Below are 27,769 nucleotides of genomic sequence, written 5' to 3' on the forward strand. Positions count from 1 at the left end.
AGGTGTTAGCTAGGTTAACATAGCTGTTAACCTAGCTACAGTCTGAAAAATTCTTAAGACTGAAATACATCTGGCCCAAGGGTTTTCAGTGATGCTGTAGTGCACTGCCTCCTGAAGAAAGGTTTTTTGTGAGGCTTGAAGAAAAGTGCCGGTTTCCAGTATGTAAATGCCAGCTCCTTGCTGTAGCAAGTTAACTGCAGAGATGATAGGCAGACTCCAACAGCGAGAGAAAGCTCAGCTCCTTGTTCTTCCAGCCTCCTTCTGTCTGGGCTTACAGAGCTGTCACCATGTCTCAGTTCCTCATCTCTGTGCCTTTTTGTCCTCTGTTCTGGCTTTTCTGTTTCTGTTCCTTTTCAATTGTGGGTCAGATTTGTAGGAGAGGAAAGTGTCTTTCTACTAGTTTGTCAGCTGGCTTGTATGTTGGGTGTCATTTGGGGACTTTGAACTCTAGGTTGTCTTTGTCCTTGGGACAACGGGCTGCTGCTTGGTCTTGAAGCTTTGTTTTTGCTACCAGCTTCTGGGACTGAAGCTGTTCTGACTGCCCAATAAGAGCATTTTAATTAAAAACTTTCTAAGGCCAAAGCAATCCAGCTTTGCTTCTCTCCATTTGTGTGGATCATCTGGGTTGGCAATGATCCTGCCGAGGGCTCGGGATGCCACAGACCATCCCACATGCACAGGACAGCCCCTTACCACCAGTAACTATCCATCCGAAACGTCTTTCAAGATGAGGTGAAGAAACCCTTTGTAAGATAAATTCTAGCCGAAATAAGCAGGCAAAGAGAGGCAACAAAGGGCCAGGTAATTTATTTAAATACCCCTGGGTGAGGTTCTGTGGCTTTCTTGTCACAGGCCAGAGAAGTCACACCCGGTCAGGGAGGTGGGGGGCTTATAAGGGATTAGGAGGGGGAGGAGTGGGCAAGCTATCCTAGGGGGTGTGGAGAGGTATGATTGGCTAAAGGTGACATAATAGACAACTAGAAAGTGTTTTTCCATCCAAGAGGGAGGAGGCTGACATCTGGGTCTTAGTTGGCACATCAGGATGGAATTCAGGAAGAGCTGTCCCCTTTCCATATACGGCACGGACTTTGGGGTCTGGTCTGTTCTACCCCTATGGCATCTCTCTGTTCTGTTTGCATGTCCTTGTTTTTCCTTTCTCCAGCCTAACACCCTTGTGTACAGAGTTTGTGTTTTCTGTTCTAAGAAGTACCTGACCTATTGTAATAGTACATTGAAAGGCTGTTTTTCAGGTTTATAGTTCAGATATTTTCCATGTCAAATGTATAAATTATGGATGCACAGATTATGTGAGAGGAAATGTGAAGCTTGTAATAATGAAAACATAATTTCAATCTTTTCTAATTTCAGGAGAAAATGGAAGCTTGGTTGGTGTCTATTAAAATAGCAATAGATAAGAAGGCTCAGAAGACCAATGTGTCCATCAACACTGAACATCTGATGAAGATTTTTACTCTGGGAACTGACCTTACAAAACCATTTGAATATCTTCTTGCTACTGGGAATCTGCGTTCTAAAACAGGTGAAATTAGATAGGTTTCATTTTAGTTATGTTTTTTAAATTATTTGTTTAATAAAAATTTAGGTACTGCTGAGAGAGGTTCTATTTAAAAGTGAACTTCTCCATCACTGAGGATGGATTTAATGTTGTGCATTTTGACAAATGTAGGTCAGTCTGAAGACATATCTGTATAGCTTAGCTGCAGTTCTAATGATTAAATGTATTGCCTGTGCCTTGTTCTGCAAAACTCAAGATAGGTTAGGTCTCTGAGGAAAGGTCACCACAATAGATAGTCTGCAAGGATGGTTATACATGCCCATTCCTAAACCAGCTGCATCAGAATGGCGTGGAAAACTTTAAAAAGTGGTAATTGAGGCCTCAGGAATCCTCTTTTTTCCCCCAACAGATGGATTGATGCAGATTCTTTGGGGACTATCAAGTGCTTACACTTAGCAGCCTTCTCTGATGTATCCCATTTAGTTACTTGCTGTTTTATCACTCGTTTAATGTTTTCCCACAAAGGAGGTAGAGGAAGAGGAGATAGGGGAACAACTGAGGCTGGTACAATTTGTGAAAGCTGGGGATTTTTACTAATTTTTTTACCACCAGTTTTTCAGACTCCTCCCACTCATCCAGAGTTAAGAGAGTAAATTTTATGATAATTTACTCTGTGATTTATAGTGTGCTTGGGGGGTTTGTTGTCTGAACCTCAAATAAAAATAAGTATTTTGTTTGTTTGTTTTTCTAAGTTCAGCTCATTTTTGAATGACTTTGGTTTTATTAAGGTCTTGGCTTCCTGCAAGATTCTGGACTTTGCGTTGTGGCCGATAAGCTGAACTTCATTCGCTATCTCTCCCATTTCCGCTGCGTGCACAGAGGGGCTGCTTTTGCCAAGATGAGGACCACCACAGTACGCAGGCTGCTGCCAGAGTCCTGGGGCTTCCTTTGTCCCGTGCACACCCCAGATGGGGAGCCTTGTGGTCTGATGAACCACTTGACTGCCATATGCGAGGTTGTCACGCAGCCTGTGTATACCGCATCTGTCCCAGCCTTGCTCTGCAACTTGGGTATGTGGTGTACAGTGATAAACAGTCATGGCTGGTCATATGGGTTTCTGCAGGTGCAGTCTGTCAGGCTGTGCTGCTTGGAGGCTGGGCAGGGAATTCCTGCAAGAATTCTGCTTACTCTTCAGTGCAGGAGTTGGGCTGCTTGCTATTTGGGCTCTGCTAGAGAAGGTCAGGTGCAATTTTTGAAAATGAGTGAAGGTGAAGTTAAATGTAGTTTTGTTCTTTTCTTTCAAAAAAAAGATGTCAAAACATTTGAAACAGCAGCATTTGATATGGAAGTAATATTTTGGATCACTCTTCTCGCATCTGGTGGGTTAGCCACTGCATCTCTTAAGTAGGAAGCAGTGTTGGTTTGCAGGAAGACAGTCAAAAAGGAGGATGTCCAGTCTGCTGTCATCAGGAAACATAGCCTTTGTTCCTGAGGACCTTGCAGCTGCTCTCTGCTTTCACTGGATGTCCTAGAATGACTGCAAAAGCACCACTCATATTGGTATTGGGGTTCCAAATAAATTACAACAAGGAGGCAAAATCATGAAATTCACAAATAATGAAGATCAAGGGGGGGTATGTATCATCTACATGGCTCAGAAATCAAAATAGAAAAGATATTCAGTGGAAAGCCCCCCTTTACCCCTGTGCCCTGACTACTCTCCCCATAGGCAGTCAGTCCCACTATTTTTTGTGTGTCCTTGCAGAAATGATTGAGAAACTTAAGCAATACAAAAAACATTCTGGTTTAGAGACATGATACCCAGATACCTAAATGTATAGCAGCTGAGCTGACCTGGAGGGAACTTTTATCCTGGAAGAATCACTCTGATGTGCATGTGCTGTTCACTTCCCCAGGGGTTATCCCAGTGGACGGAGCACCACACCGGCCATATAGCGAGTGCTACCCTGTCCTGCTGGATGGTGTCATGGTTGGCTGGGTGGAGAAGGAGCTTGCTCCCAGCATTGCAGATGCTCTCCGACATTGTAAGGTGATTGTGAGTCTTTGCGAATTCTTCTCTCCCTTGGTCTCAGGTTTTGGGTCCTTTTCTTCTTGTTGAGGTAGCCCCAGGGCAGAGTGGTCAAGGGGTCTGGAAGCCAGAAGCTTGTCCAGAAGTGCCTGCATTCCTTCTGGTGGCACAGTCTTGCCTTGTACTGTCCTCACAGATTGGATCAGTGACACATATTTGCTCTGGATGCATTTTTTTGGGTAATTTCATTGAGGCCCCAGTCTGCTAATTTAACAAATTTTAACTTTCTGTGTAAATACTAGTGGCATATAGGAATCTTTAAAAAAGGGACTTTATTTTTCAAGTAATAGTAAAGATATGCAAGATAGTAGTCATACCCTGTTGCCTTCTAGATCTTGAAAATATATTTTTAAAAAGTCAAGGTACTTGCCGTGCTTTTGCTATAGCTTGCATGTCCCAAGTTATAATCCTCTGCTATTCCTGAATAAACCCATTTTTGCTGGTAAAAAAATAAGTAAAATTTAAAAAATACAAATAGAAAGTCAAGCATGACATCCTCTGAATAACTTATATTTGGAATTCCTTCCTAACAAGAGTGATCTGTTCTCTCTTGTTCAGTTTTTTTTTTTTTAAGTTTTTAAAATTGTTTTAGTTTGATATAATTTCACACTTAAAGATGTTTAACCAGTATGGAATACTCATATGCCCATTACCCCAGATCCACCAGTTGTTATATTTGCCCCATGTGCTTTATCATTGTATGATCTTTATAAACATGTGCATATTATTTTCTTCTGAACCAGTTGAGGATAGTGTACTGACATACCTCCTTTTCCATAAAGTTTTCAGTGTATTCTAAGAACAAGAACTGTTTGTTTCCAATAACCACAGCATGCTCATCAAAGTCAGCGAAGGCCAGGTTGGTAGAACCTGTGGCTGATACTCAGAGTATACCAGTTGTCTCAGTAATGTCCCTTGTAGCATTTTTTTTCTTCCTGGTCTGGGACCCAGTCCAGAATCATGTGTCACATGTAGTCTGCCTGTTCCTCATCTCCTTTAATCTGAAACAGTTCGTCAGCCTGTCCCATCTGACTTCCTGAGTATAGGCCAGTCACTACGTCGAGTGTCCTTTCATTGATGCTTGTGTGTAGCTTTCCCATGGTGAGGTTCAGTATATCATTTCAGGCGGCACTTGGTGTGGGCCTGTCTTGTGCCTGATGCCTAGTGATGTGACTCTCATCACTTTAGGTTAATCCACTGTACATTCCTGACTTTCTCGATAATAAGGAATTGATGGAGAGAGATTTGGAAGTTACCTGAAAGCTGTTTTCCTCATCAGATTTTCACCTTCTAGTTGATGGGTTCTTACAGAATTACTACTAGTCCACTGGTGATTTTTTGCTGAGTTAATTATTATTGTGGTTGCCAAATGGTTATATCCTGATTCCATCACTTGTTCTGTTTATTAGTTGCTATTTTGTAAGGTAAAGTTTTCCTTTCTCCTCCATTTCCTTGTTTGCTTATTTGCATCAGCATAGATATATAGATGCTTGTTTTATTTTGTGAATGTTCTGTTACTACTGTTTATTCTGATGCTCAAGTTGTATCAGATTTGACTCTCTGAACTAGTCCCTTGGGGTTTTTTTGACCAAAATCAAGCCTTTATTTTTATAACTGTATAAATGTGATCCAAATGTGTCCACCACTAATTTTTCAAAAAGAAACATGCTACAAATAAGCAAACTACATCTGCTCACTGATATGGGTATGAACTTCCTAGATGTCTTGTTGGGTTTAATTATACACCTCTGGTTTTGTTTTGGTTTGTTTTTTGTAAATACACATAACTAAATTTACCGTTTAACCATTGATAAGCATACAGTTCAGTGGCATTTAGTACATTCATACTGTGCTTTGCTCACCCTATCCATCTTCCAGACTTTTTCATCATTCCAAACCAAAACTCTCTACCTGTTCAACAGTATTTCTCCCTTTCCAAATTCCTGTAACCACCATTCTTTCTGCATAAATTTGACTTAGCTGCTGTGTACCTCATTTATCATAGAATATTTGTCCTTCTGTGTCTGGCTTATTTCACTTTGTATAGAGTTTTCATGGTTCATCATGGTGTAGCAGGTGTCAGAATTTCATTTCTTTTAAAGACTGAATGATATTCCTGTGTGTGTGAGTGTGTGTGTGTGTACCATGTTTTGTTTATCCTTGTTTGTCCATTCATCTGTCAGTAGACCCTTGGGTTGTTGATACCTTTTGGCTATTGTGACTAATACTGCTGTGAACATGGATGTACAAATACCTGTTCAAGTACTTTGGGGACTATATCTAGGAGTGGAATTGCTGGATTACATGGTAATTCTGTGTTTCATTTTTCTGGCATCTTTGAGGAAAGAATTACATTTCCATTAGACATACTAGGTGTATCATTAATTCTTTAATAATGATCATTCTCTAATAACAGTGATGAATAATGAATCTTAAATTGCTAGAATAAATCCTACTTGGTCATGGTATATTCTTGATATTTAAGAAATACTGATAAATGTTCATCTATGTTTTTAAAATTGACATTCAAAAGTTTCTGCTTTATGAAAAGAATTAGAAAGTTTTCCTTAGCTTGTAATGTTCTGGAACAGTTTGGGGAACATTGGGTTATCTGGTCTTGGGTCTGCTAAAATTCCCCTGTGAAACCATCTGGCTCTAGCGCTTTCTTTGGGAGTAGTTTCTGGATACTGTTTATTTGGAAATTGGTCTCTAAGCTTTCTGTCTCTGGAGGTCCACAACCTGCATTTTCCCATTTCATCTTGGGTTCCTAGCGGTATACAAAGTAGACACAGGATTTTAAAATTTAGTTTCCATGTTTTTTTCTCCATTGTCATTTCTTCCTGAATATATTTTGTTGGCTCCCTTCAGCCCCCGTTTTTCTTATTTAGAGTAGAGTATTTCTTAAATTTATTTAAGAATCAAGAATTTTGATTTATTTAAACATTGTTTCTATACTCTACCTCATTAATTTCAGGTTTTATCTTTGTTATAATTTCTCAACTTCTGCTTTTTTTAGCTTCTGAATTTAATTCATTTATTTTCATTCACTAATTTTTATTGATAACATGCTTAACTGTCAATTCCCATAACTTATACATAGATTCTGTTACTTCTTTAAACTTCTGTAATTCTGGTTTATATTTCTTCTTTTACTCAGGAGTTGATTAATCGAAGGTTTCATTTTTTTAATCCCCAGGTGCAAGGGCCCTTTCACTGATTACATTTTAAAGTAAAACCAGTAACCTACTGGTTTTAGACATCAGAGAACAGAATTTCACTTAGTAAGTTTATATGCACATTCTTAGCCCTTCCCCCCCCCACCCTATTAATCATTACTAGTTTGCTTGATGGGGGACTGCACCTCTGGAAAGTAGGGCTTTTGCCAACTCTTGATATGGTGTGAGTGACATTTGTTACCAGTGTAACTAATTTCTTCATAATGCTTTTTGTTGGGAACAGGTATTGAGAGAAAAAAGAATTCCTCCCTGGATGGAGGTGGCCCTTATCCCCATGACAGGAAAACCAAGTCTGTACCCAGGATTGTTTCTTTTCACCACTCTGTGTAGATTGGTCCGGCCTGTGCAGAACTTGGAATTAGGCAAAGAAGAGCTAATTGGAACTATGGAACAAGTATGTGGAGTACGGTGGTGGGTGCATGTGCTTGTGTGGTGAGCAGCTTTCACACACTTAGGAGCTGTTGCTTTCTTAAGTGTTACCATTGTTTAATGCCAACTAGGCATTTGAAAGGTCTTTCCTGCCTGCTCTGACCAGCATGAAGCAGTTTGCATTACTTCCCTGCACTTGCACATGGAACTTAGGAGAGGGTGGTGGTCATACTACCTACCTTTCCCCTTCTGCTGCTTTGCACCTGGCTTTGGCTGGTGACATTGAAACCTTCCAGATTCACTCATAGTACTTGCCTACATCTTGGCATTTGCAAAACGGTGGACCTTGTGCTACCTAAAAATATCCTTCTTTTCCTCCCTTGCAATTGGACCAGGGTAGATGTAGAATGAATGTAAGGCAAGAGGTATTTCTAACCAGGTGCTTCCCTGTGCTTCAGGATCCCTTCAGGGTTCATGGTGCTGGGTGGGGAAGGCTTTCTTTCAAGTCTTTTAAGTACCACACTCTGAGAGGTAGTGAGAGTTAATATGTTGTCTGTCAGTTATTTTGTGCCTGGAACTTCCACATCTTTCCTCTTCTCCAGCTCTTCATGAACATTGCTATCTCTGAAGATGAGGTTTTGCCTGGAGTTACTACCCACCAGGAGCTCTTCCCTCACAGCCTGCTGAGTGTGATCGCCAACTTCATTCCTTTCTCCGATCACAACCAGAGTCCGCGCAACATGTACCAGTGCCAGATGGGTAAGATGGAGTGGAGGACGGGGCTGGTCACAGAGGAGGCAGGAAAGACCTTCTTTCAAATGCCTAGTTGTTGTCATCAAACAATGGTAACACTTAAGAAAGCAACAGCTCCTAAGTGTGTGAAAGCTGCTCATCACACAAGCACATGCACCCACCACCGTACTCCACCTACCTGTTCCATAGTTCCAAGCAGCAGTTCTTTGCCTAATTCCAATTATAGAGGAATAGCATTTGCAACCTTTTTAGTAGCACTTGTAACACTTTAACAGCACGTGTAACTTTTCTGAAGTAATTTCAAACTCAAAAAAGGTGAAAGAATGTGACGAAGAACTCCCTTAAACCCTTTGCCTAGTTTTTGTTAATATTTTACTCCATATGTACAGGTTTCCAATTGAAGGTAAGTTGCAGACAGGATGCCCTTTTACCCCCAAATATTTCAATGTGTATGTCCTAACAACAAGGATGTTCACTTACATAATCAAGGATAATTACTGAAATCAAGAAATAGAACATTGATGATATTATACTAATTTACAGTCCTTATTGAAACTGACTAATTGCCCCAAAAATATGGTTTATGGCAAATATTTTTTTCTGTGTAGCACCTAGTCCAAGATCACACATTGAATTTAGGTGTCATTTTCTTTCCAGTCTCCTTTAAGTTAGAACAGATCTCTAGCCTTTGTCATCCTTGACATTTATTTTGTAGAATGTTCCTTGATTTGAGTTTGAGAGCTTGTGATTCCATTTGTGAAGAATACAAGCCATTAGTCACCCACAGCATTTGTGCTCTTCACTCTTGCCTGATGACTCAGGTTTCCATTGAGTGTAATTTCCCTTCAGCCTGAAAAGCTTCCAAGTAAAAGTCTTTGGTTATATGCATTGTTTGCCTGCACTTTTTTTTTTTTTTCCTTCTTCCCTTAGGGTTTTCTCTACTTTTGGTTTGTAATTCTACTATGTGTGTGTTCTCTGTGTTTGTCTTGCTTGGGGTTTGCTAATCTTCATAAACCTGTAAAAATAATTTTTAAATCAGATTTTTAATGTCTGCCTTTACTTCTAAAAATTCTGAGTCCACCCCATCCTCTCCTTTCCTGAGATTTCAGTTATGCATCATGTTAAACCTTTGGATATTGTCCCATAAGCCATCAGGTTTGTTTTCTTTTTTCCATCTTTTTTTCTTTCTTTTCAGATTGGATCCTTTTTATTGATTTTTCATCACATTTACTGACTTTCCATTCTATTTCAGATGTTTCATTTTTCAGCCTACAATTTCCATTTCTTTTTTTATAGCTTTTATTTTCTCTGAGATTGTTTATCTTTATTGTAAACATATTTTCCTTTATTTTTTTTAACAATTAGAACAGGTATTTAAAAATCATTGCGAACTCCACCATCTGGGGTCATCTCAGGATCAGTCTCCATTGGGTCATGACTTCTTGTTCCTTTGTATGTCTAGTAATACTGGGTTGTATCATGGACACGGTGAGTAATACATTTCAAAAACTGGATTCTATTACGTTTCTCTGAAGAGAATTAGCTTTTAGGTAGCTGAACACAACAGTCAGATTAGGTTATTTTAGCCCGAGGTGGACTGCTTGAGTCTGTCCCATTTGTGCATAGTCCAGGAGTCCACCAAAGATGGGGGCTCAATTTATATGTGGAATTTAAAGCTCTCCCTTTGTGGTTCTTTCCTCTCTGCAGTTTCGTCCCTTACTTTCTGGTTGCTCTTGTGCTCTGAACTTTATTCTTTTGTTCTTCAAGCCAGTAAGACTGAGTTTCTAAGTTGTAGCCACTACATTGACTGAGTCATCAAGCAGAAACAAAAACATTAAAAACTGAAAAAGCTGGAAATTCACCCAGTTGGGTTTTATCCGAATGTATATTCCTCTTTAGTTTCTGACTGCTTCTGCTTTCAGATAATGTGCATGTATACATGTGGTTTTTTCCCCTCTGGGTCTCATACTTATGTATTGAGGATGGTCTTATAGGAGTACTAGCCCTGTATTCCTGGAAGCTGACAGTCTCCTTTTCTGTATTTATAATTCTACTGTGTGTATTTAGTCTTAAAAATCATTTTGTTTTGAATTCTCTGTGCTGTAAAGTAGTACAGAGTCTTTCTTACCTACCCACTGTGCCCCACTACCAGAATTAGCAAGTACTGACATTTTGTTTGGGTGCAGGAAGGTAATCTAATTAGACCATAGTTACTGCTTCTCCTTTTTATGCTTCCATTACACTACACGTCCATAAACTAGGCATAGTATTGTTTGTGGTGTGTTACAAATGCACATACATGGTGTCATAGCAAATACCCATCTGTACTGTTCCCATTAGGTATTGCTTTCATGCTGGTCTGATCATGTTGCTCTACATAGGACTACTTCACACTGTATATTAGTCTGCAGTAAGCATAACCACCATGATTGTGATAAATACTTAGTTGTTTCCCATTTATATTTAACCCTTTATAATCAAAGGGAAAAATAAGATGCTAAAGTGTTTTTTTCTTTTTTAGGTAAGCAAACCATGGGTTTTCCACTTCTCACTTACCAAGACCGATCAGACAATAAGCTGTACCGTCTTCAGACTCCACAAAGCCCTTTGGTGAGACCATACATGTATGATTATTATGACATGGATAACTATCCCATTGGGACAAATGCCATCGTTGCTGTCATTTCTTACACTGGCTATGACATGGAAGATGCCATGGTAAGCTTTACTGGGAGGTACAGACATTTTAATTTTTACCTTTTAAAAAAAAAAAAACTAAGATCATGCAGGGAAAATTTATATGCCCCCAATGCAGTATTTGGCACGACTGTTAAATGGTTAATTCCTGGGTTCAGTTGAAAGTGGCAAGCCTTGAGGAATAGTCACTGAATATTCAGATAAGCATATATCATGTATATTAAGTACCTAGTATGTGTAGATGTTGAATGAATTTAAGGTAGTCTTGGATCTACCTTTTATATTTATGTGTGACTGACTAGGTTTTATAAGTGTCTGGGTTTTAATAGTGTAGGTGACTTGGAAAATGAATAGAGTTAAAATGGAATGGCACTTACCTAAATCAAGTATTGATCTAACCAATTTTATTTTGAAAATCCTTATTTGGCCTCAGTCCCTTACATTAATGACTCTTTGACCTCTTAGATTGTGAACAAGGCCTCTTGGGAACGCGGCTTTGCCCATGGAAGTGTCTACAAGTCTGAGTTCATAGATCTCTTTGAGAAAATTAAACTTGGAGATGATAGTCTGGTGTTTGGAGTCAAACCTGGTGACCCACGGGTTTTGCAGAAGTTAGACGATGATGGATTGCCATTCATTGGCGCACACCTGCAGTACGGAGACCCGTATTACAGTTACCTAAACCTCAACACTGGGGAAAGCTCTGTGGTGTACTACAAGTAAGTGTGGGTGCCCAGTGCTCTTTTTTTAAGGCTGTTCTCAGTGAAATTACTGGAGGCCAGTGAAAGTTACCTTCTAACAGGAGAATTTGGGGGAAAGTGTAAGTGGTTAGCTTATTTCCCATCTATAGAATTCTTTGAGTAGTAGGTGTTCATAATAGTTTTTCAGTTTCTTGTGTTGCTAGTATTTCAGAGGAACACAGTTCTGTAGTGAACATATTCAGTAGCCCTATTCTTAAGTACTTATAGGGCCATCGACTCTGTTTGAATTGGAGAATAGAAGTAAGAATTAGTTTTTTAAATAACCCTTATGAAGCAATAATTATCAGTAAAACTTGAGTTTCTCTGTAAAAAAATACTTTGACCTTTGTTGTTTTATTTTTTCCTAGGAGTAAAGAAAACTGCATTGTGGATAACATCAAAGTGTGTAGTAATGACACTGGAAGTGGGAAATTCAAGTGTGTTTGCATCACAATGAGAGTCCCGCGAAACCCAACTGTTGGAGATAAGTTTGCTAGTCGTCACGGGCAGAAGGGCATCTTGAGCAGACTGTGGCCAGTTGAAGACATGCCATTTACTGAGAGTGGGATGGTCCCTGACATTCTGTTCAATCCTCATGGCTTTCCATCACGCATGACCATTGGTATGTTAATTGAGAGTATGGCTGGGAAGTCTGCAGCTTTGCATGGTCTCTGCCATGATGCTACTCCCTTCACCTTTTCAGAGGAGAACTCGGCCTTAGCATACTTTGGTGAGATGTTAAAGGCTGCTGGCTACAACTTCTTCGGCACTGAGAGGTTGTACAGTGGCATCAGTGGGCTAGAACTGGAAGCAGACATTTTCATAGGCGTGGTTTACTATCAACGCTTGCGTCACATGGTCTCAGACAAATTCCAGGTTAGAACAACAGGAGCCAGAGACAAAGTTACTAACCAGCCTATTGGGGGAAGAAATGTCCAGGGTGGAATCCGTTTTGGCGAAATGGAACGGGATGCTCTTCTAGCTCATGGTACATCTTTTCTCCTTCATGACCGGCTTTTCAACTGTTCTGATAGGTCGGTAGCCCATGTGTGTGTGAAGTGTGGTAGTTTGCTCTCTCCGCTATTGGAAAAGCCACCCCCTTCTTGGTCTGCCATGCGCAATAGAAAATACAACTGCACTCTCTGTAATCGCAGTGACACTATTGATACAGTTTCTGTGCCTTATGTTTTTAGGTATTTTGTAGCTGAGTTGGCAGCTATGAACATCAAAGTGAAACTGGATGTCATTTAACTTGATGGAACTTGAGTTAGGGGAATTACCAGATTAAAACAAAATGTAACTTGAGTTCAGTGACGGTAATACAAGGTTATTCTTTACTTTTGTCAAAGGTGTTAGAACTCTCAGTCAAGATCTGGCAGCTCAGAATTCTGGTTTCTAAGTCTGCTTTTTGGTAACTATTGATGTTGATTTTTGGTACATTTGTTCACCATTGCCACAAGTATTTTCTTAAAAAAACACTGATAAATAGAATGTATGGGGAAAAAAAGCCTTTCCAACCCCAGGTGCTCTGTATCTTGCTTTCATCAAGCAGTGACTGTCCCACATACATTTGTCCATCTAGAGCAGAGGGTGTAACACAAATACAGTGTAAACCATGTATGTCATTTTCTATTTTCTTATATCCACATTAAAATAAAAACAAAAGAAATATTTTAACACCTTTATTGAAGTGTAACTGTTACACAAATAACCGCACATACTTCTGTACACAGTTTAGTGGGTTTGAACATACGCACACACTATGAAAAGGTTACAACAGAGGTAATAACCTCACTTTGAATAGTTTCCTTGTGTCCCGCTGGGTTGTATGTTTGTTTTGGGTTAGTTTTGGGTTAGAACACAACTTGACATTTACCCTAACAAAAATTTTAATTGTACAGCACAGTATTCCCCTATTAACTGTAGGCACAATATTGTACAGCAGATCTCTAGAATTGACTCATCTTGTGTAAGTGGGATTTTATACCCACTGAACAGCAGCTCTCCATTTCCCTCTCCCACCAGCCCGGGTCACCACCATTATTCTCCTCTCTCGCCATGGCTACTTCAGATGCCTCAGGTGAGTGAGGTCATGTAGATTCGTCCTTCTAGACTAGGGCAGTGTCTTCCATGTTCATCCATGCTGTTGCATATGACAGAAGTTCATTCTCTTTTAAGGCTGAATAACGTTCCATTGTGTGTGTATAGCACATTTTCTCTGTTCATTTATTTCTTGATATATAGGTTGTTTCCATATCTCAGAAATAATGTTAATACTATATTAATATAGTCCAATGCCATTCAACATGTAATAAATATTAAAAATTGGTTGAGGTATTTTATGTTCTTTTTTCATACTAAATCTCTAAAATACAGTGGCTTTTTTCAGTCATTTCTGTATATATTTCATTGTATGGATATACTGTCCCTCTGGTGGATATTTGGGCTGTTCCATTCCTTGGCTGTATTATAAAGTTTAACAGTAGAACCTTGTATATGCTTGTGGAAGGATAAGGTGTCTTTTGTTAAAAACTTACCTGAAGTAATTCTTTCCTGAGTCCATCTTTAGGTAGGTGTCTATGAGTATATGTCAAATAGGGCTGGACTAAGAAAAATCTATCTATTTAAGGTATATCCTGGCTTTGTCATGAAACTGTTGGGGAAAAAAAAGGCAGAAAATATCTTGAACATATTGGCTGATACGTCTCCCTACTGTTAGAATCCCACCTAGACTTTCCCACCCCATTCCAGTCTCTGTCTACCTCACAGTCCCGTAGCTGAGTTCTGTTCAAGTTTCTGGACTATTTTTTTAACAGTGCTAAAAAATGGTAAAATTTTTTTTCTTTTTTGTGTAAATTATAGATTCACAATAGACTGACATTGGGACAATTGACATTTCAATTTCACATGCACTCATTTGTATATGTGTGTATAATTCTCTTCAGTTTTATCACATGTAGGTTGATCTAAGCACCAACATAGTCAAGACGCAGAACTGTTCCATCCCCAGACTCTGCCATGCTATCCCTTTATAGCTTTCCCCATCCCCATCTGTAACCTCTGGCAACCACTAATCTGTTCCCTGTCGCTGTCATTTTATTTCAAGAATAGTATGTAAATGGAGTCTCTTACGACCTTTTGAGATTGGCCTTTTCTACTCATCTTAATTCCCTTGAGCTCCATCCAGGTTATTGCATGTATCAATAATTTACTCCTTTTTTTTGCTACATAATACATGGTATGACTGTGACACAGTCCAACCATTCACCTGTTGAAGGACATTTCTCTTGCTTCCAGGTTTTGGTGTTTACAAATAAAGCTGCTCTAAATAATCACGTAGTTATTGTGTGCACATAGTTTTCATTTCTCTGGGACAGATGTCCAAGTAAATTTGCTGGGTTGAATGGTGATTAGCATATTTGTAAGTTTTTGTGGAAGTTGCCGGTTTTCCGAAGTGGCCGTACCATTTTACATTCCCACCAGGATTGTGAGTGATCCATTTCCTCCACATCCTGACCAGCATTTAATGGTGTTACTGCTTTTGATTTTACTGTACTTTATTTTATTTTAGCTGTTCTGATGGGTGTGTAGTGATATCTCACTGTGGTTTTTAACTTGCACTACTCGACTGCCTAATGATATTGAACATCATCTCATGTTTATTTGCCTTCTGTATGTCCTCAGTGAAATGTCTGTTCATGTCTTTTGCTCATTTTCTCACTGGATTATCTTCTTACTGTAGAATTTTTGAGACTTCATTTTATATTCTAGATATAAGAACTCTGTCACCTAAGTGTTCTGCAAATATTTTCTCCTAGTTTATAGCTTGTCTTTTCATCTTATTTACAGGTCTTTTGCAGAGCAAAATAATTTTGATGAAGCCCAGTTTATTGTTTTTTCAGGTTCTAATGGATCATGCTTTAGGGTGTCACGTCTAAGAACTCTTAACCAAGTCCAAAGTTTTTCTTATATGTTCTCTTCTAAAGACTTCATAATTTTATGACTTACATTTAAATTTATGATCATTTATCTATTATAATTTTTGTACAACATGTGGTGTTTAACTCAAGATCCGCTTTTTTGCCTATGTATATCCATTTGTTTAGGCATGATTATTTGAAGACTCTCCTTCCACTATTGAATTCCTTTTGCATCTTTCTCAAAAATGAGTTGGCTGTGCTTGCATGGAACCAGCTTAGTTATTTCATTTTATCTCCTTTGTTGGCTTATTGACCCTACCTCTACATTTTCATTTTTAGTTGTTTCCTTTTGTTTCTAGTGTACATCTTTGGACTTATCACACTTTACTTTCATGTACTATTATACCACTTCACACATAGTGTAAGAGCTTTGCAACAGTATACTGTCTCCTCCTTGGCCTTTGTGCTGTTTTTGTCATACATTTTCCTTATACATACATGGTGAACCCCACAACATATTACTACTTTTGCTTTAAGCAGTTACCTTTCAAAGAGATTTATAAAACGGGTTATTTAATTTTTAGCATATTTATATCTGGTGATCTTACTTTGTATCCTGGATTTCTACTTTGCATCATTCCCCTTAACCCAGAGGCCTTGCCTCCGTGTTTCTCATAGTGTCCTTAAGCTTTCTTAGGCAAGACGAGAGCAGCCAGCAGGGCTAAGTGTGTCTCACTGCAGCAGCACAGCACCTCTCATTCCTTTACTCCATGTCCAGTGAGGTTTTCCACTCCTGCTGATGGGAACTCGGATAGCTGGGAGCTCTGGGGCCGGTTCTGCCTGCACCTTCCTGGTGGTTCTCTCGTGGCCTCCAGTAGTTTGAGGCATGCTATAGAATACTATATTCTGGACTATACATACAAGAGCTGGACTTTAGTGGACCCTCTGCAAATCTCTGCACTTATCCCATGTAACTTTATAAAATACCCAGTACCTGCCTTAGAATTCTAGCTGCCTTGGCCTCCCCATGTTTTTATATGCCATGCAAACCAAGAATGGTTTTCATATTTTTTTATTGTTAAAAAAAATCAATTCATGACACACAGTGATAAGAAAATCAAATTTCTGTGTCATAAAGTTTTACTGGAATACAGCTTTGCTATGCATATATGTATTTGTCTACAGCTGCTTGTGGCCACAGCGGCACAGAGTATTTATGACAGAATGGGCCCATAAAGCCTAAAATGGTTAATATCTGATTATTATCCAAATGTGTGTGTCTCAGATTCACATGTTGAAATTCTAACCTCCAAAGATGAGGGTCTTAGGAGGGGGAGCCCTTCGGAGGTGCTTAGGTCACGGGTGAAGCCTTCATGAGTGGGATTAGTATTCTGTAAGAGACCTCATGGAGATCACTTGCCCCTTCTATGTGGAGACACAGCAAGGAGGCGCTGGCTATGAAACAGGAGGGACCTCACCAGAACCTGACCATGTCAGTGCCTTGATCTTGCACTTCTAACCTCCAGAACTGTGTAAGAAATAGATTTTTCTGACTTATAAGCTACTCATCTGTGATATTTTATTGCAGCAGCTTGAACAGATTGACACTGACCCTTTACAGAAAAGGTTTGCCAACCCTGGGCTAAAGGTATACAGATTGGACAATATGTATCTCTGATACATTGTATTGCCTTAACATAAACTAGCATATGCAGAAAATGGATAAAGGTACAGATATTTATATGAATGGAATTTTGGTAGGAAATGTCTCCAATGAAAGGATGGAGCTTTACATAAACTATTATATATATAGATGAATAGAGTATTGCATAACAAATTATTAATATTTTAAATGAAAGTACAAAATTTGATGATAGTTAATTTTCTATAAATGGTAAACAAATTATAACTGCAAGAAGGGTTCTATGTCATTTCTGAACAATTAAAATGAGTTTTCTAATGAAAAGCTGTACACAAGGTTGAAAACATTATTTTCAATTAGAGTGTTAATATAACAAAATGAATGTATCTAGTTGAGAGGATAGCTCTATAGACCTTTTTATAGACAAGATTTTGGTATGGTATTTACATCCATGGGTGGAACATGTAAAAGAAGTCAGTGTCTATCTCCTGAAAGACCAGTGGTGTACACAAGATGGAATTACTTCTATATATCTCTGAGTGGAAGGTTGCAAAACAAATGATTATATCTATTGAAAAGATAGTTCTGTAGTCAAGATTAAGTGCTGTTTATAAATTGAGTGTCTGCATAATCACCTTCTGCAATGATAAAGTTGGATACAAGATTGAAGATACTTAGCTCTATGAATGCAGTGTTGATATAACAATTATTTGCAAATCAAGGTTGGAACTACAAACAAGGTTGGAGGGTGTCACTCTTTCAACAGTATCAATATGACAAGGAATATTTCCACTAAAAAAAGGTCTGTATACAAGATGGAATAAGTCATCTCTATGAATGAGGTGTTGGTATGATCCCAATTCATGTCTGCAATAAAAAAGGACTGAAATGTTGTTACTTACTGAAATATAAATGGAGTTTGTTTTAACATGAATAGGTATATATACTGAAAGGAATGACCTGTGTATGGTCAATACAAGATTAAATTTTGTTGGTTATGTCTATGAATATAGTGTTGGTAGAACACAGCTTACTGTCTCCAGTGAAAGTGGTGACCCAGACATACACAAATGATTGATCACTTATCTCTAAGATTGTAGTTTAAAGGTAAACACACATGGCATTTGCAGAGACAACATTTAATTTGTATATATGTACACACATTATGTGTGTGCATGTTGACTGAATTAAATTTTACCACTTCAGATGTCCTGTTGGTGTAACACAAAAGATCTACCAAAGAGATACAGCTGAAACAACACTGATCAGCATCTTCGCATTTCTTATGTAGTGGCTGTCATCCAAAAAACAGGAAGCAGAAGCTGCAAGGCCAGGTAAAGCTTTCACCTGAAATTGGCACAGGGTCGCTTCTGTTGTAACCTGTTGGTCGAAGCAGTCACAAGGTCTGTCCAGATGGAAGGACATGGAGAAATGGACTCCACCTTACAAATGAAGTCTGGGAGATACCGGCAGTTACGGAAAACAGTATTATGCTACATATGGAAAAAGGCATAGATAAGATTGAATAGCAGCCACATCCACGAATGGAATGTGGGGAACAACATGCACGAAGGACTGCAGTGTACACAGACGAGTGACTGGTTGTGATTCCCATCACGGAGTGTTGTGGAAACACAAACCGAAGCAGTTGCTAAAGTGATGGGCCCGTGGACTGGGTGGGAGAGTCACGGCCCTCAGTTGCTCTGGCAGTCAGAACACTTTTCTCCTGTTAGGTAAAGGACTCCGTTTTCAGTGAGAAGCCACTGCTGTGTGCTATTTGTGACTCCTTCCCATTTGTCTTATGTAAGAGGCCACCTCACATGCAGAGCACTGGCCCCACCTGTTCCTGGAAGATGGACACGTGTCCTTCAACTTTCCCTGCTCACACCCACAGTTGTCTTGGGCTGTTAACACGTTTTCAGGTTATAGTGTTGCTTTAACAATCCTGTCCATCAACTCTGCCCACCCCACTGTGGCCCTTTAACTGTTTTTACTTAATGGACATTCCATACACTGAAGTGGCTGTAAGTGGTCCTGCAAGACATATTATGAAGTAAGTGTTCAGGTATGTGTAGTGCTCTGGATGGTGGGGGACATTCCCAGAGAAATGCTACAGTGAGTACAGCGGAGGTGGGATGGGCACACATGAGGGGCCCACCTGGCGCCCCCAGCCCATCCACACAGTGTGCATGTGGGTGCAGGATGGGTGGGGAGGAGACTCCTGCACAGATGAAAGAGCCCGCAGAGGCAGGCTGTGTTCACTGCCCTCCTGGCATATCGGTCAGTCCTAATAAGCCTTTTAATTCCAAGTGTTGATTGCAACAAGAGGGTGCTGGCAAAAGTGCCCTCTGGGGCCGTGGACTTGAGGAGAGTGTGCAGACACAGAGACGGTATGTGAACGGAGACGACGCTGGAGTGGTGTGTTCCCTAGTCCAGGACTGCTGGCAACCGGGCATGGGACAAATTGCCCTGCCAGCACCCTGACTACTCCCAGCCTCCCAACCTGAGAGGGAATCCTCTTGCTTCAAACCTCTGTCTGTGGGCTCCGTGAGATGGTGTGGGCCCCAAAGCTGGACCACCGCTGCTGGGGAAGAATGCTAACAGACGGCAGGGGCACGGACCTGCGGCCTGCTGTGGGCGGACTGGTGCTCCTCACCTGCAACTCTGGGGGTGGGAAATATGTTCCCAGTCGGGGGCAAATGACTTTTGAGGTCAAAATCGGTCAAAAGGAAAAATAAAGTGGGAGAAATCCATTCATTGCTTACAAGCAGTTGTCTACTTCTGCTCACCCATGTCTCTCCTGACCCTGCTGCAAAAAAGCCCCACAAACTTCTCTGGTGCAGATAGGCCCTCACTCCCCCAATCCTTGTAATCACCTATTGATATGGAGATGGCTACTCTCCACCCCTTGGAAACACCTACTGATATGGAGAGATTCTGGAAATACTGCAATTTCACCCACACTTTCTCACACTTGGGTCTTCCTTTGCAAGAGGTGTGGCACACTGTTTGCTGTTAACATCAAATGCCCCTTCTTGAAGGAAGAGCTGAGAATCAAGGGCAGCACCCTCTGTGGCCCACAGTTCCATGGAGCTGGAGAGGGTGGGCAAAGGGACCTGCTCCTCAGCTACAGCTTCGGAATCTGCATCTGCTCCTAAGCCTGAACCCATGGCCACCCTGCCCGAGGGGGCTGGCCCCGAGCTGTCGAGCGCACACCCCAGGGCAGGAGGAAGGGAGCTGCCCTGGGTTGGAGGCCGGTTCCCAGGAGGCAGCCGCTCCATGCTCCATACTCTGGGGCCGACCATGCCAGCAGGGCGGCACCTTCCTTCCACCTGTGGCATAACCACCGGTGCTCAGGAGGGCCCCTGTGGTAGCGCCTGCCAGCCTCCCTAGGCCACCGGCTTCCCCTGCTTTCCCACACCCTCCCTCTTTGCAGGGCGAACGCTTCCCAAGCTCACCAGCCCATCCCTAGACAACTGGCTGGAATCCTGAAGCTGGGGCATGGATGGAATTTGCTGCTGTTTCCAGGAATCCTAAGACTTTCAACTCTAAGAATAAACCTGGGAGGTGGTCCCAGGAGATACTGGTGAGACTAAACTTAAAGGAAATTGTTCATTTTTCCTTTTTTAAGTTAAGGGGGGCCAGGAGATGCCCTCAAAGCATCTGGTTTCCTCTAATAACTTCCTGTGCCATTACTTGCAGGGGAGGGTGGTCCTGAAGTTCTGTCAGTTGCCACCTGGCTAGTGAGAAAAAGAGAATGTAGCTGCTGTCTTCATACTTGAGATTACAGGTATTGGGCTCCTCAGGATTTGCCTCCTACCCCAGCATGCCCTATAAACCTAAGATCTGGAGAGTGGAGCTTCCAGAAAAGGTAGGAACAACCCAGGAGTTGAAGGTGGCAGGTGAACCACCTGAGGGGAAAGGAGCCCCTAGGAGTCCAAGAGACCCTCCTAGTCTACGGTGCCCATCTCATACCCTCAGGAGGAAATCACATCCACCACACAGCCTCTTCAGGGGATGGAAGGTCAGGACTCAGATCACCTGATCAGAGTCGTTTCTGTGCTTCCAGAGGCCCTGTCTGGCCAGGGATGGAAGCACTGCACAGAATCTCCCTCCACGTCTGTCACATTCCACAAGTGTCTCCTCCCTCCCCCCCACCCACCCCACCACACACACACTCCCTGCTCCTCATCAAATCTGATATTCCCTGCTTGGAGCACTGTAGGGAAATTTGGAAGTTTTATGGCCAGGATTCTCACCTCCTCTGATTCTACCATCACCCACTGTATATAAACTTAGCCTCCTTCCATGCCCATTGGCAGTGAACTGTTTACTGGCCAATAGAGCTGCCCAGTGCGAACTGTCGGTTTGAAATACTGGCAGAGGGAAGCATGAAGCAGAAGTAGCAGAGCCACATGCTGGGAAGCAGGAGAGAGGGAAGGCTGGCAGAGGGAAGCCATGGAGCCCTGTGCCAGGAAGCAGGGAAGGTGATGATGAGCCTGGCACAGGGGAGCAGGAGGAAGCAGAGACAGAGCCACCAGTGGAGCAGTACTCGGGGAGCAGAGCCTGAAGCCGGGCCAGAGGCTGATGTGCAGACCTACTGCCTTGAGAATAAAGTGTGGTGTGCGCCTCTTTTTACCACCAATGCTCCATTGTCGTTATTTGGCCTCGCCAAATTCATAGTTAACTTGCCTGAAGCAGGAACCCCTCCTCCTGGAGCAGCAGGGACTATATGCTCAGTGAAATACACAGAAAAATACTGAATTACCTCACATATGTGGAATCTAAAAGACTTCAATTCACAGAAATGGAATGGGAGTTGCCAGGCTTTGGGTGTTGGAGAAATGGGGCCAAAGGGTATGTGGGTAAAACTGCACTATTTCCAGTGTGAGATTGATGGGGTTAATACATAATTCAAGGTACAAATCAAATGTATAAGCACACATGACTTGACTGTTTTTCCTACACACTCTGTTGATGTGTAATCAAGGACTGAGTGATGAGAACCAAAGCAGTTCTCATGGCTCAGAGCCACCTTCACACAGTTTGGTATCCTTGAGAAGCCTCGCGTTCTTGGGCTAGACTCAAGGCTGGAGAATGATGTTTGAGTTCATTGTAAGTTCATTTATTCAATAAATACAATAAGTGCCTTCTTGGCATTGCTCTTGAGCTGTTACACCTTGAGTCCCCTGGCTGGCCTTCTCAGATCTTCAATACCTCATGTCTCCTCTCTTGTCTGAGGGTCGGAAGCAGGGAGGGGACCACATCCAGAATGTCTCGCCTGGCCTTTGTGCATCTCCGGATCAATAGGTGATTAGAAGGGTGGGGGCAGCGAGGGTATATCTGGACTGGAGAGATTTGGTGGGGTCCCTTTTTACAGCCAGGTTGCGAGAGACACAGGTGAGCAGAAGTGGATGACTGCTTGTAATCAATAAGCGTGTTTCTTCCACTTTATTTCTCCCCCTCACCTCTCAGGTACAGGTAAGCCCTCCCTTGCTTAGGTAATTACCCACTGATACAGAGATGAACTTCTCTCCACCCCTGAGGAATGATCCAAATGCCCTAAAGCCATACTTCTTTCCACCTCTGAACGCCTACTGATATGCAGATGCAGGTGAGATATTCTGGAAATACTACAATTTTACCCACAGGGAGTCATGTGGTGGAGACTGGGCAGTGACAGGAGGCCTGGTGGCTGAGGCCTTCTGGGCAATTACAAGAACTCTGGCTTTTACTCTGAGAGAACCCAGATTCTGTCTTTTTAATAAGCTTCCCAAGGTAACTACCTATAATAATGTTTGAGGATTTATTGAGAAGCTGGCTCCCTTAGGCCAGGTCATTCTAGAGGTGAAGTCCTAGCACTGATACCTCTGAGGTGTGTCCTGGAAGCAAGAACACTAGAAAACAAATATACAAATACACAGCTCACTTTTTAATTAAGCTTCATTTGGGTCAAAAAGTACCTTTTTAATAACTCCTCTGGGCAGAATTAATAATTGCTTTCTTAGTTGAGAATAGCACTAAGAATTGGAGGAAGTTGGTGCGGGAGGAAGGATCCGCTGTTTGACACACAAGATTTGCAAATTCCAGCAGGAAGGGAGGAAGGTGGGAAAGGCATGGGGTAGGGGGTCAGGCTGTCTGGAAGTCTCCTGGGAAGGGTGCTGGCCAGGGACAGGTGTCAGGCCATGTCAGAGGTGATTTCTTTTTTTTTTTCAGTTTTATTGAAGTATGATTGATAAATGTGAATAAAAATTATATACATTTATATCCTTAAGATAAACAATATGATGTTTTGATATACATATCCATCACCAATCTTAGTTACCTTTTTTTGTGTGATGAGAGTATTTGAGATCTCTTAGCACATCTCAAGTATACAACACATTATTAACTATAGTCACCATGATGTGCTTAGGTCTCCAGAACCTACTCATTTTTAACCGAGTTTGGACCCTCTAACTCCGGGGGGAAAATAAGTTTTCACAAATGCCTGGGTTACCTAATTGGTTTTCTTGGTTTCACTGGATATGGCCAGTAACTATCAGTCTGCTCTTGTTATGTATGTGTTCCCATTCTATTAATGTATGTACACAATTTAATTAGTTTGTTAAAACCTATACATGCTTATGTTACTCTACAAGAAATCATGTCAAAGAAATAATCTCATATTCTCTTTCATTTGCTACTTCTATAGCTTTTTTTCTTCCTTTCAAAATATAGCTCTTTATTAGAATTCGTGCCTTATACTTAAAATTGCTGTGCATAATAATCCTGTTTCCTGGCAAAGATGTCTTAAAGCAAGTGCTAGACATAGGCCATGGGGCATAAATCTGTAAAGAAGTGGAAAACTAACCTTTTCCAGTTTTTAAGCCGGTTTTGCTTCTGCTGGAGCCGGAAAGAGAGAAGGCTCCGGACTGCAGTTTGTAAGCAATAAATTGATTTTAAACTTTATTTCTCCCTTTGACTGATTTCGGGTTTTAGAGGTATTTTGCCCCGGGATTTCCTCTCCCCAGATTTACACTCCCTTTGCTCCAGCCTAAACAGCCCCTTGTTGGTCCTTGATCATGTGTTCCTGCCTCAGTTAAAGGCTTTGCACTTGCTGTTGTCTGTGCTGGGACACATGACCCTGCCCCATGGCTCATGTCTTCAGCCTCTTCAGGTCTTTGCTAAAATGGTACCTTTTAATGAGGTCTCCTAAAGTTCTACACCCAATTCCGGTAGGGACGGGGCTCCCCACCACCAAGCAAGCTCCAGGCACCAGCTGGATGTCCTACAATTAACTCCATTTCAACACTTTCTATCCAGAAATAGATCAGAATCAACAGGGTAAGGGCTCAATCCCTCAAGATTGCCCCCTGCCCCCTGCCATTCACACACACACTTCAGATAGCAATCACAAGTCCAGGTTGTCCTCTGCACTTCTAACCAAATGTCTATCTATACATTGGAGGTTCCAACCACCCCTTCCTTGGGTTCAATTAATTTGCTAGAGCAGCTCACAGTATTCAGAGGAATGTTTTACTTACTACATTACTAGGTTATCATAAAGGGATATACTCAGGAACAGACAGATGAAAGCAATGTATATGGCAAGGTAAGGGAACAGGGAGAGGAGCTCCCAAGCTGAATGCACCACTCTCCCCGAATCCCCACACGGCCACCTACCTGGAAGCTCTCTGAACACTACCCTTTCAGGGTTTAATGGAGCCGTCATCACACAGGTGTAACTGATTAAAGCATTGACCACTGACACCTGACAACCTCCAGTTCCTCCCCAGAAATCAGGGGGATGGGACACAGAGTTCCAACCTCCTAATCACATGGTTGTGAGATAGGTTAGAGATAGGAGACACCAGCCCAACCCCATGCACCTAAGTCCTGACAAAGCGCCTTGTACCTTGGACCACTGGCTCTGTAAGGCCCCGATACATCTTTTCATGTGAACCTACTGTCTTAACAAGTTTTATAGCCACTGTGTCCTAAATTTAGAGACCCCTTGGCCAGATAATCAATGGACCAAAACACAACTTATGTGATGTGCATGTAAGGTATATCTGGTGTCTACAGTTGCTTTTCCCTCATTATACTACTATATGTTCCCCCTGCCCCCATAAAGACTTTGTAGTGCTAACACTACATGAGATGACACTACCACATACATGTATGTATGTAATCCGACTGCACGTGTGCTAACTGAAACCCTCCCTACTCATGCTAGGTGACTTAATAACTAATGAATAAACATTTTCACTCCCATAATGGGAGCCACCCTGATTCTTCTCAGGGCTGACTCTCTTGAGCAGCTCACCTTGGTCTGTTAAGGTGTTTGTTTCCTTCTGTAATAAAGTGCATGGCTTGCTTGAACACTCTTAAGTCCTGGTGTTAAATTATTTTAATAAAGACAAGGACTGAGGACCCTGTTCTAAGTGTCTGCTAGCAACAGTTGCTTCTCCTGGCAACCAGCCCCCATCCTTAGGTGGATCCAAAAGGTACCTCACCTAACAAGACCCTTTTGTCACTCTCAGCTCTCATCCTGAATTCCAAGGGTCTGGGGAGCTCTGTGCCAGAAATGGGGATGAAGACCAAATGTACTGCTTATTGCAATCATAATTTCACTTTCCCTGGACACTCTACCAAATATTGCCACTCTCTGGACGCTTCCTATTCCCTTCCCAGGTTGCTCGCTGTCTTCAGCACGCACCACTAATTCAGCGCATGTTTACTTTGATATTGTCTGCCTCTCCCACAAGTGCAATGCGGCGCCACCCTGCCTGGGTGCCAAGGAAGGCGACCAAACCCAGGTCACTTTCACGCCTGTGACCTTCCCCTTGACCAGGAGCGCAGGATATCCAGCCAGACAATTCCCAAATGGCAAGCCAACCTGGCCTTCTTTTCACCCCAAAAGGCTGACTGTATGGCCCTAGCCCATCAGATATTTTCTATTTTTCTCTTCCTTGGTCTTTATTCTTTGGCCTATAAAAGCTTCCTGCCTTCCGCCCCAGAGTTTCTACCATTCTCTGTCTCTTCATGTAGTGTTAAATAAAGTATCACCTAAATTGTCTTCTTTCATCATTTTATTAACAGTTTAATTTTTTGTCTGTTTCATTCTCAGCTGCTGCTTCCCCAGCAGCTAAAAAAGCTCCTGGCACTTAGTATCATGCCAGTGAATGACTGGATCTCATCTGACCCTCACACAATACTGTTTCGTTCATCCCATCAGGACTCTGCTGGGCCCCACGCTGTGCTGGGGGATCCAGCAGTGTCTGTGAGATAGGTGCAAGACCCCTTCCCTCAGGAGGTTCCGGGGTTTTGAAGTAGGAAGAAAATAAGCACATACACACACAAGTAACAAGCTCTGCTAAGGCCAGAAAGGGAAAGCACAAAGTGCTCCACACCAGGTGCTCAGCACGTCATCCCAGTTTCTTCTCTCAAGAGTGTCCTGAAGCAGCTGTCACAGAGGACACCGAAACCCAGACAGCCAAAGTAGGCTGCCCAAAATCTCCCATCCAAACCCAGGTCTGCTTCACTCCAAACCCCATGATCCCTTAAATCTCTCTAACATTCAGTCCCTAGAGAGGAAGTTAGTTACACTTTTGAGCCACAGGCCAAAAGGCAACTAGAAGCTGGGGGGCATGGCTCTCACATTCCCAGCAGAGTGTCTCCTGCTGGGGCCTTCATCATACCTACTTACAAATCCAGAAGTTAGAACCCCTTCTCTTAAGGAGGTCCATCATAGGGACTTTGGGTTGACTCTAGTAGAAGGTATGGGACAGGTTGAGATTTCACTTTCCCAGAAGAAAATTTGAGGATTCAGCCCACATTTCAAGCCAGAGTCCTCTGTCCTTGTTGCTGGTCCCTTCCCCTCTTCTCCCACCAAAACCACTCAAAGATTTTTGCAGAAAGGACACAAGAAGCCTTGGGGTGAAAAGCTTTCCTTCAGTGCTCATGGCTTCAAACTTACTCGCGTCATCGGAGGTCGGTGCAGATGGCTGGGGGTGCAATCATCAGACGTCGAGGGCCAACCAGGGCAGGTGTTGGTGACAGCCTCCCAGGACACTCTCACCCGAACTCCTGAGGGGTCGGATAGCAAACTGTTCACAAGCACAAGGATGTGCCTGTTATCGTCCTCGTTTCACATACGAGCAGAGACTCCAAGCACTTGTCACTCATTCAAAATAACTCGTTCCTCTTAACGCTACGGTTTTGAGTGTGAGACGCGCTCTGCACACTGGACGGCAGGACTGATGCTCGGCTTTCTAACCGGCAGCCTCACGAGGGAACGCCCCCACTCCACCCAGGTCTAGGTGCAAACAGCACTCTGGCACGATTGCAAAGAGCTGCATCGGCCGCGGGGATGGAGCCGAGATTAAAGCTGTTACCAGAGCTTGGGCGAGGTGGAGTAGCAGTAGCTCGGCCCGGGCTGTCCAGGATGGGCGTCCAGAGGCCCGACAGGATCCCGCTCCTGGGGCGACATCGCCCCCTGCCGGCTGCGCACGCACGGACCCGTTTCCCCGGAGGACAGTGAGCGCATGAGCGACTAGGGCGGCACCTCGCCTCGGCTGGCGCTCAGGCCCCACGCCCGGACACCCGCATCTACGACGCCCAACCGAGCTGCGGCCGATGGCACGTTGAGGGCCCCAGCGGCCACTCCTGCCAGCTCCAGGCGGGTGGGCAGGAGTGCGCATGCTGGGGCCCAGCCGCAGGCGTTACCGCGCGCCTCAGCGGCACACACACTTTAAGGTCGCGGCACCACCGTACTTCCTCTGACTTACTTCCGGTGAGTTCCGGACGTGCCGGCGAACCGGAA

The 27,769-nt window shown here is 42.5% G+C and overlaps 1 protein-coding gene across 2 annotated transcripts in view; it reads left to right on the forward strand.

Annotated features, from left to right (window-relative positions):
• POLR1B (RNA polymerase I subunit B) overlaps positions 1-18,322 on the forward strand; it is a 28,528-nt gene extending 10,206 nt beyond the window's left edge. Inside the window, exons 8-16 of one of the 2 annotated variants that reach the window (XM_037002165.2) lie at positions 1,369-1,540; positions 2,305-2,586; positions 3,433-3,566; positions 7,065-7,235; positions 7,813-7,969; positions 10,485-10,681; positions 11,126-11,379; positions 11,769-12,022; positions 18,169-18,322. In XM_037002165.2, coding sequence (XP_036858060.1) covers positions 1,369-1,540; positions 2,305-2,586; positions 3,433-3,566; positions 7,065-7,235; positions 7,813-7,969; positions 10,485-10,681; positions 11,126-11,379; positions 11,769-12,022; positions 18,169-18,185 — 1,638 coding nt within the window. In that variant the 3' untranslated portion in view covers positions 18,186-18,322. Of the gene's footprint in view, positions 1-1,368; positions 1,541-2,304; positions 2,587-3,432; positions 3,567-7,064; positions 7,236-7,812; positions 7,970-10,484; positions 10,682-11,125; positions 11,380-11,768; positions 13,729-18,168 lie in introns of those variants that run through there. The other variant, XM_037002164.2, reaches the window with a different exon arrangement.
• Positions 18,323-27,769: the final 9,447 nt, after the last annotated feature.

This window comes from Manis javanica, chromosome 1 (assembly GCF_040802235.1).
Source record: "Manis javanica isolate MJ-LG chromosome 1, MJ_LKY, whole genome shotgun sequence".
Lineage (NCBI taxonomy): Eukaryota > Metazoa > Chordata > Mammalia > Pholidota > Manidae > Manis > Manis javanica.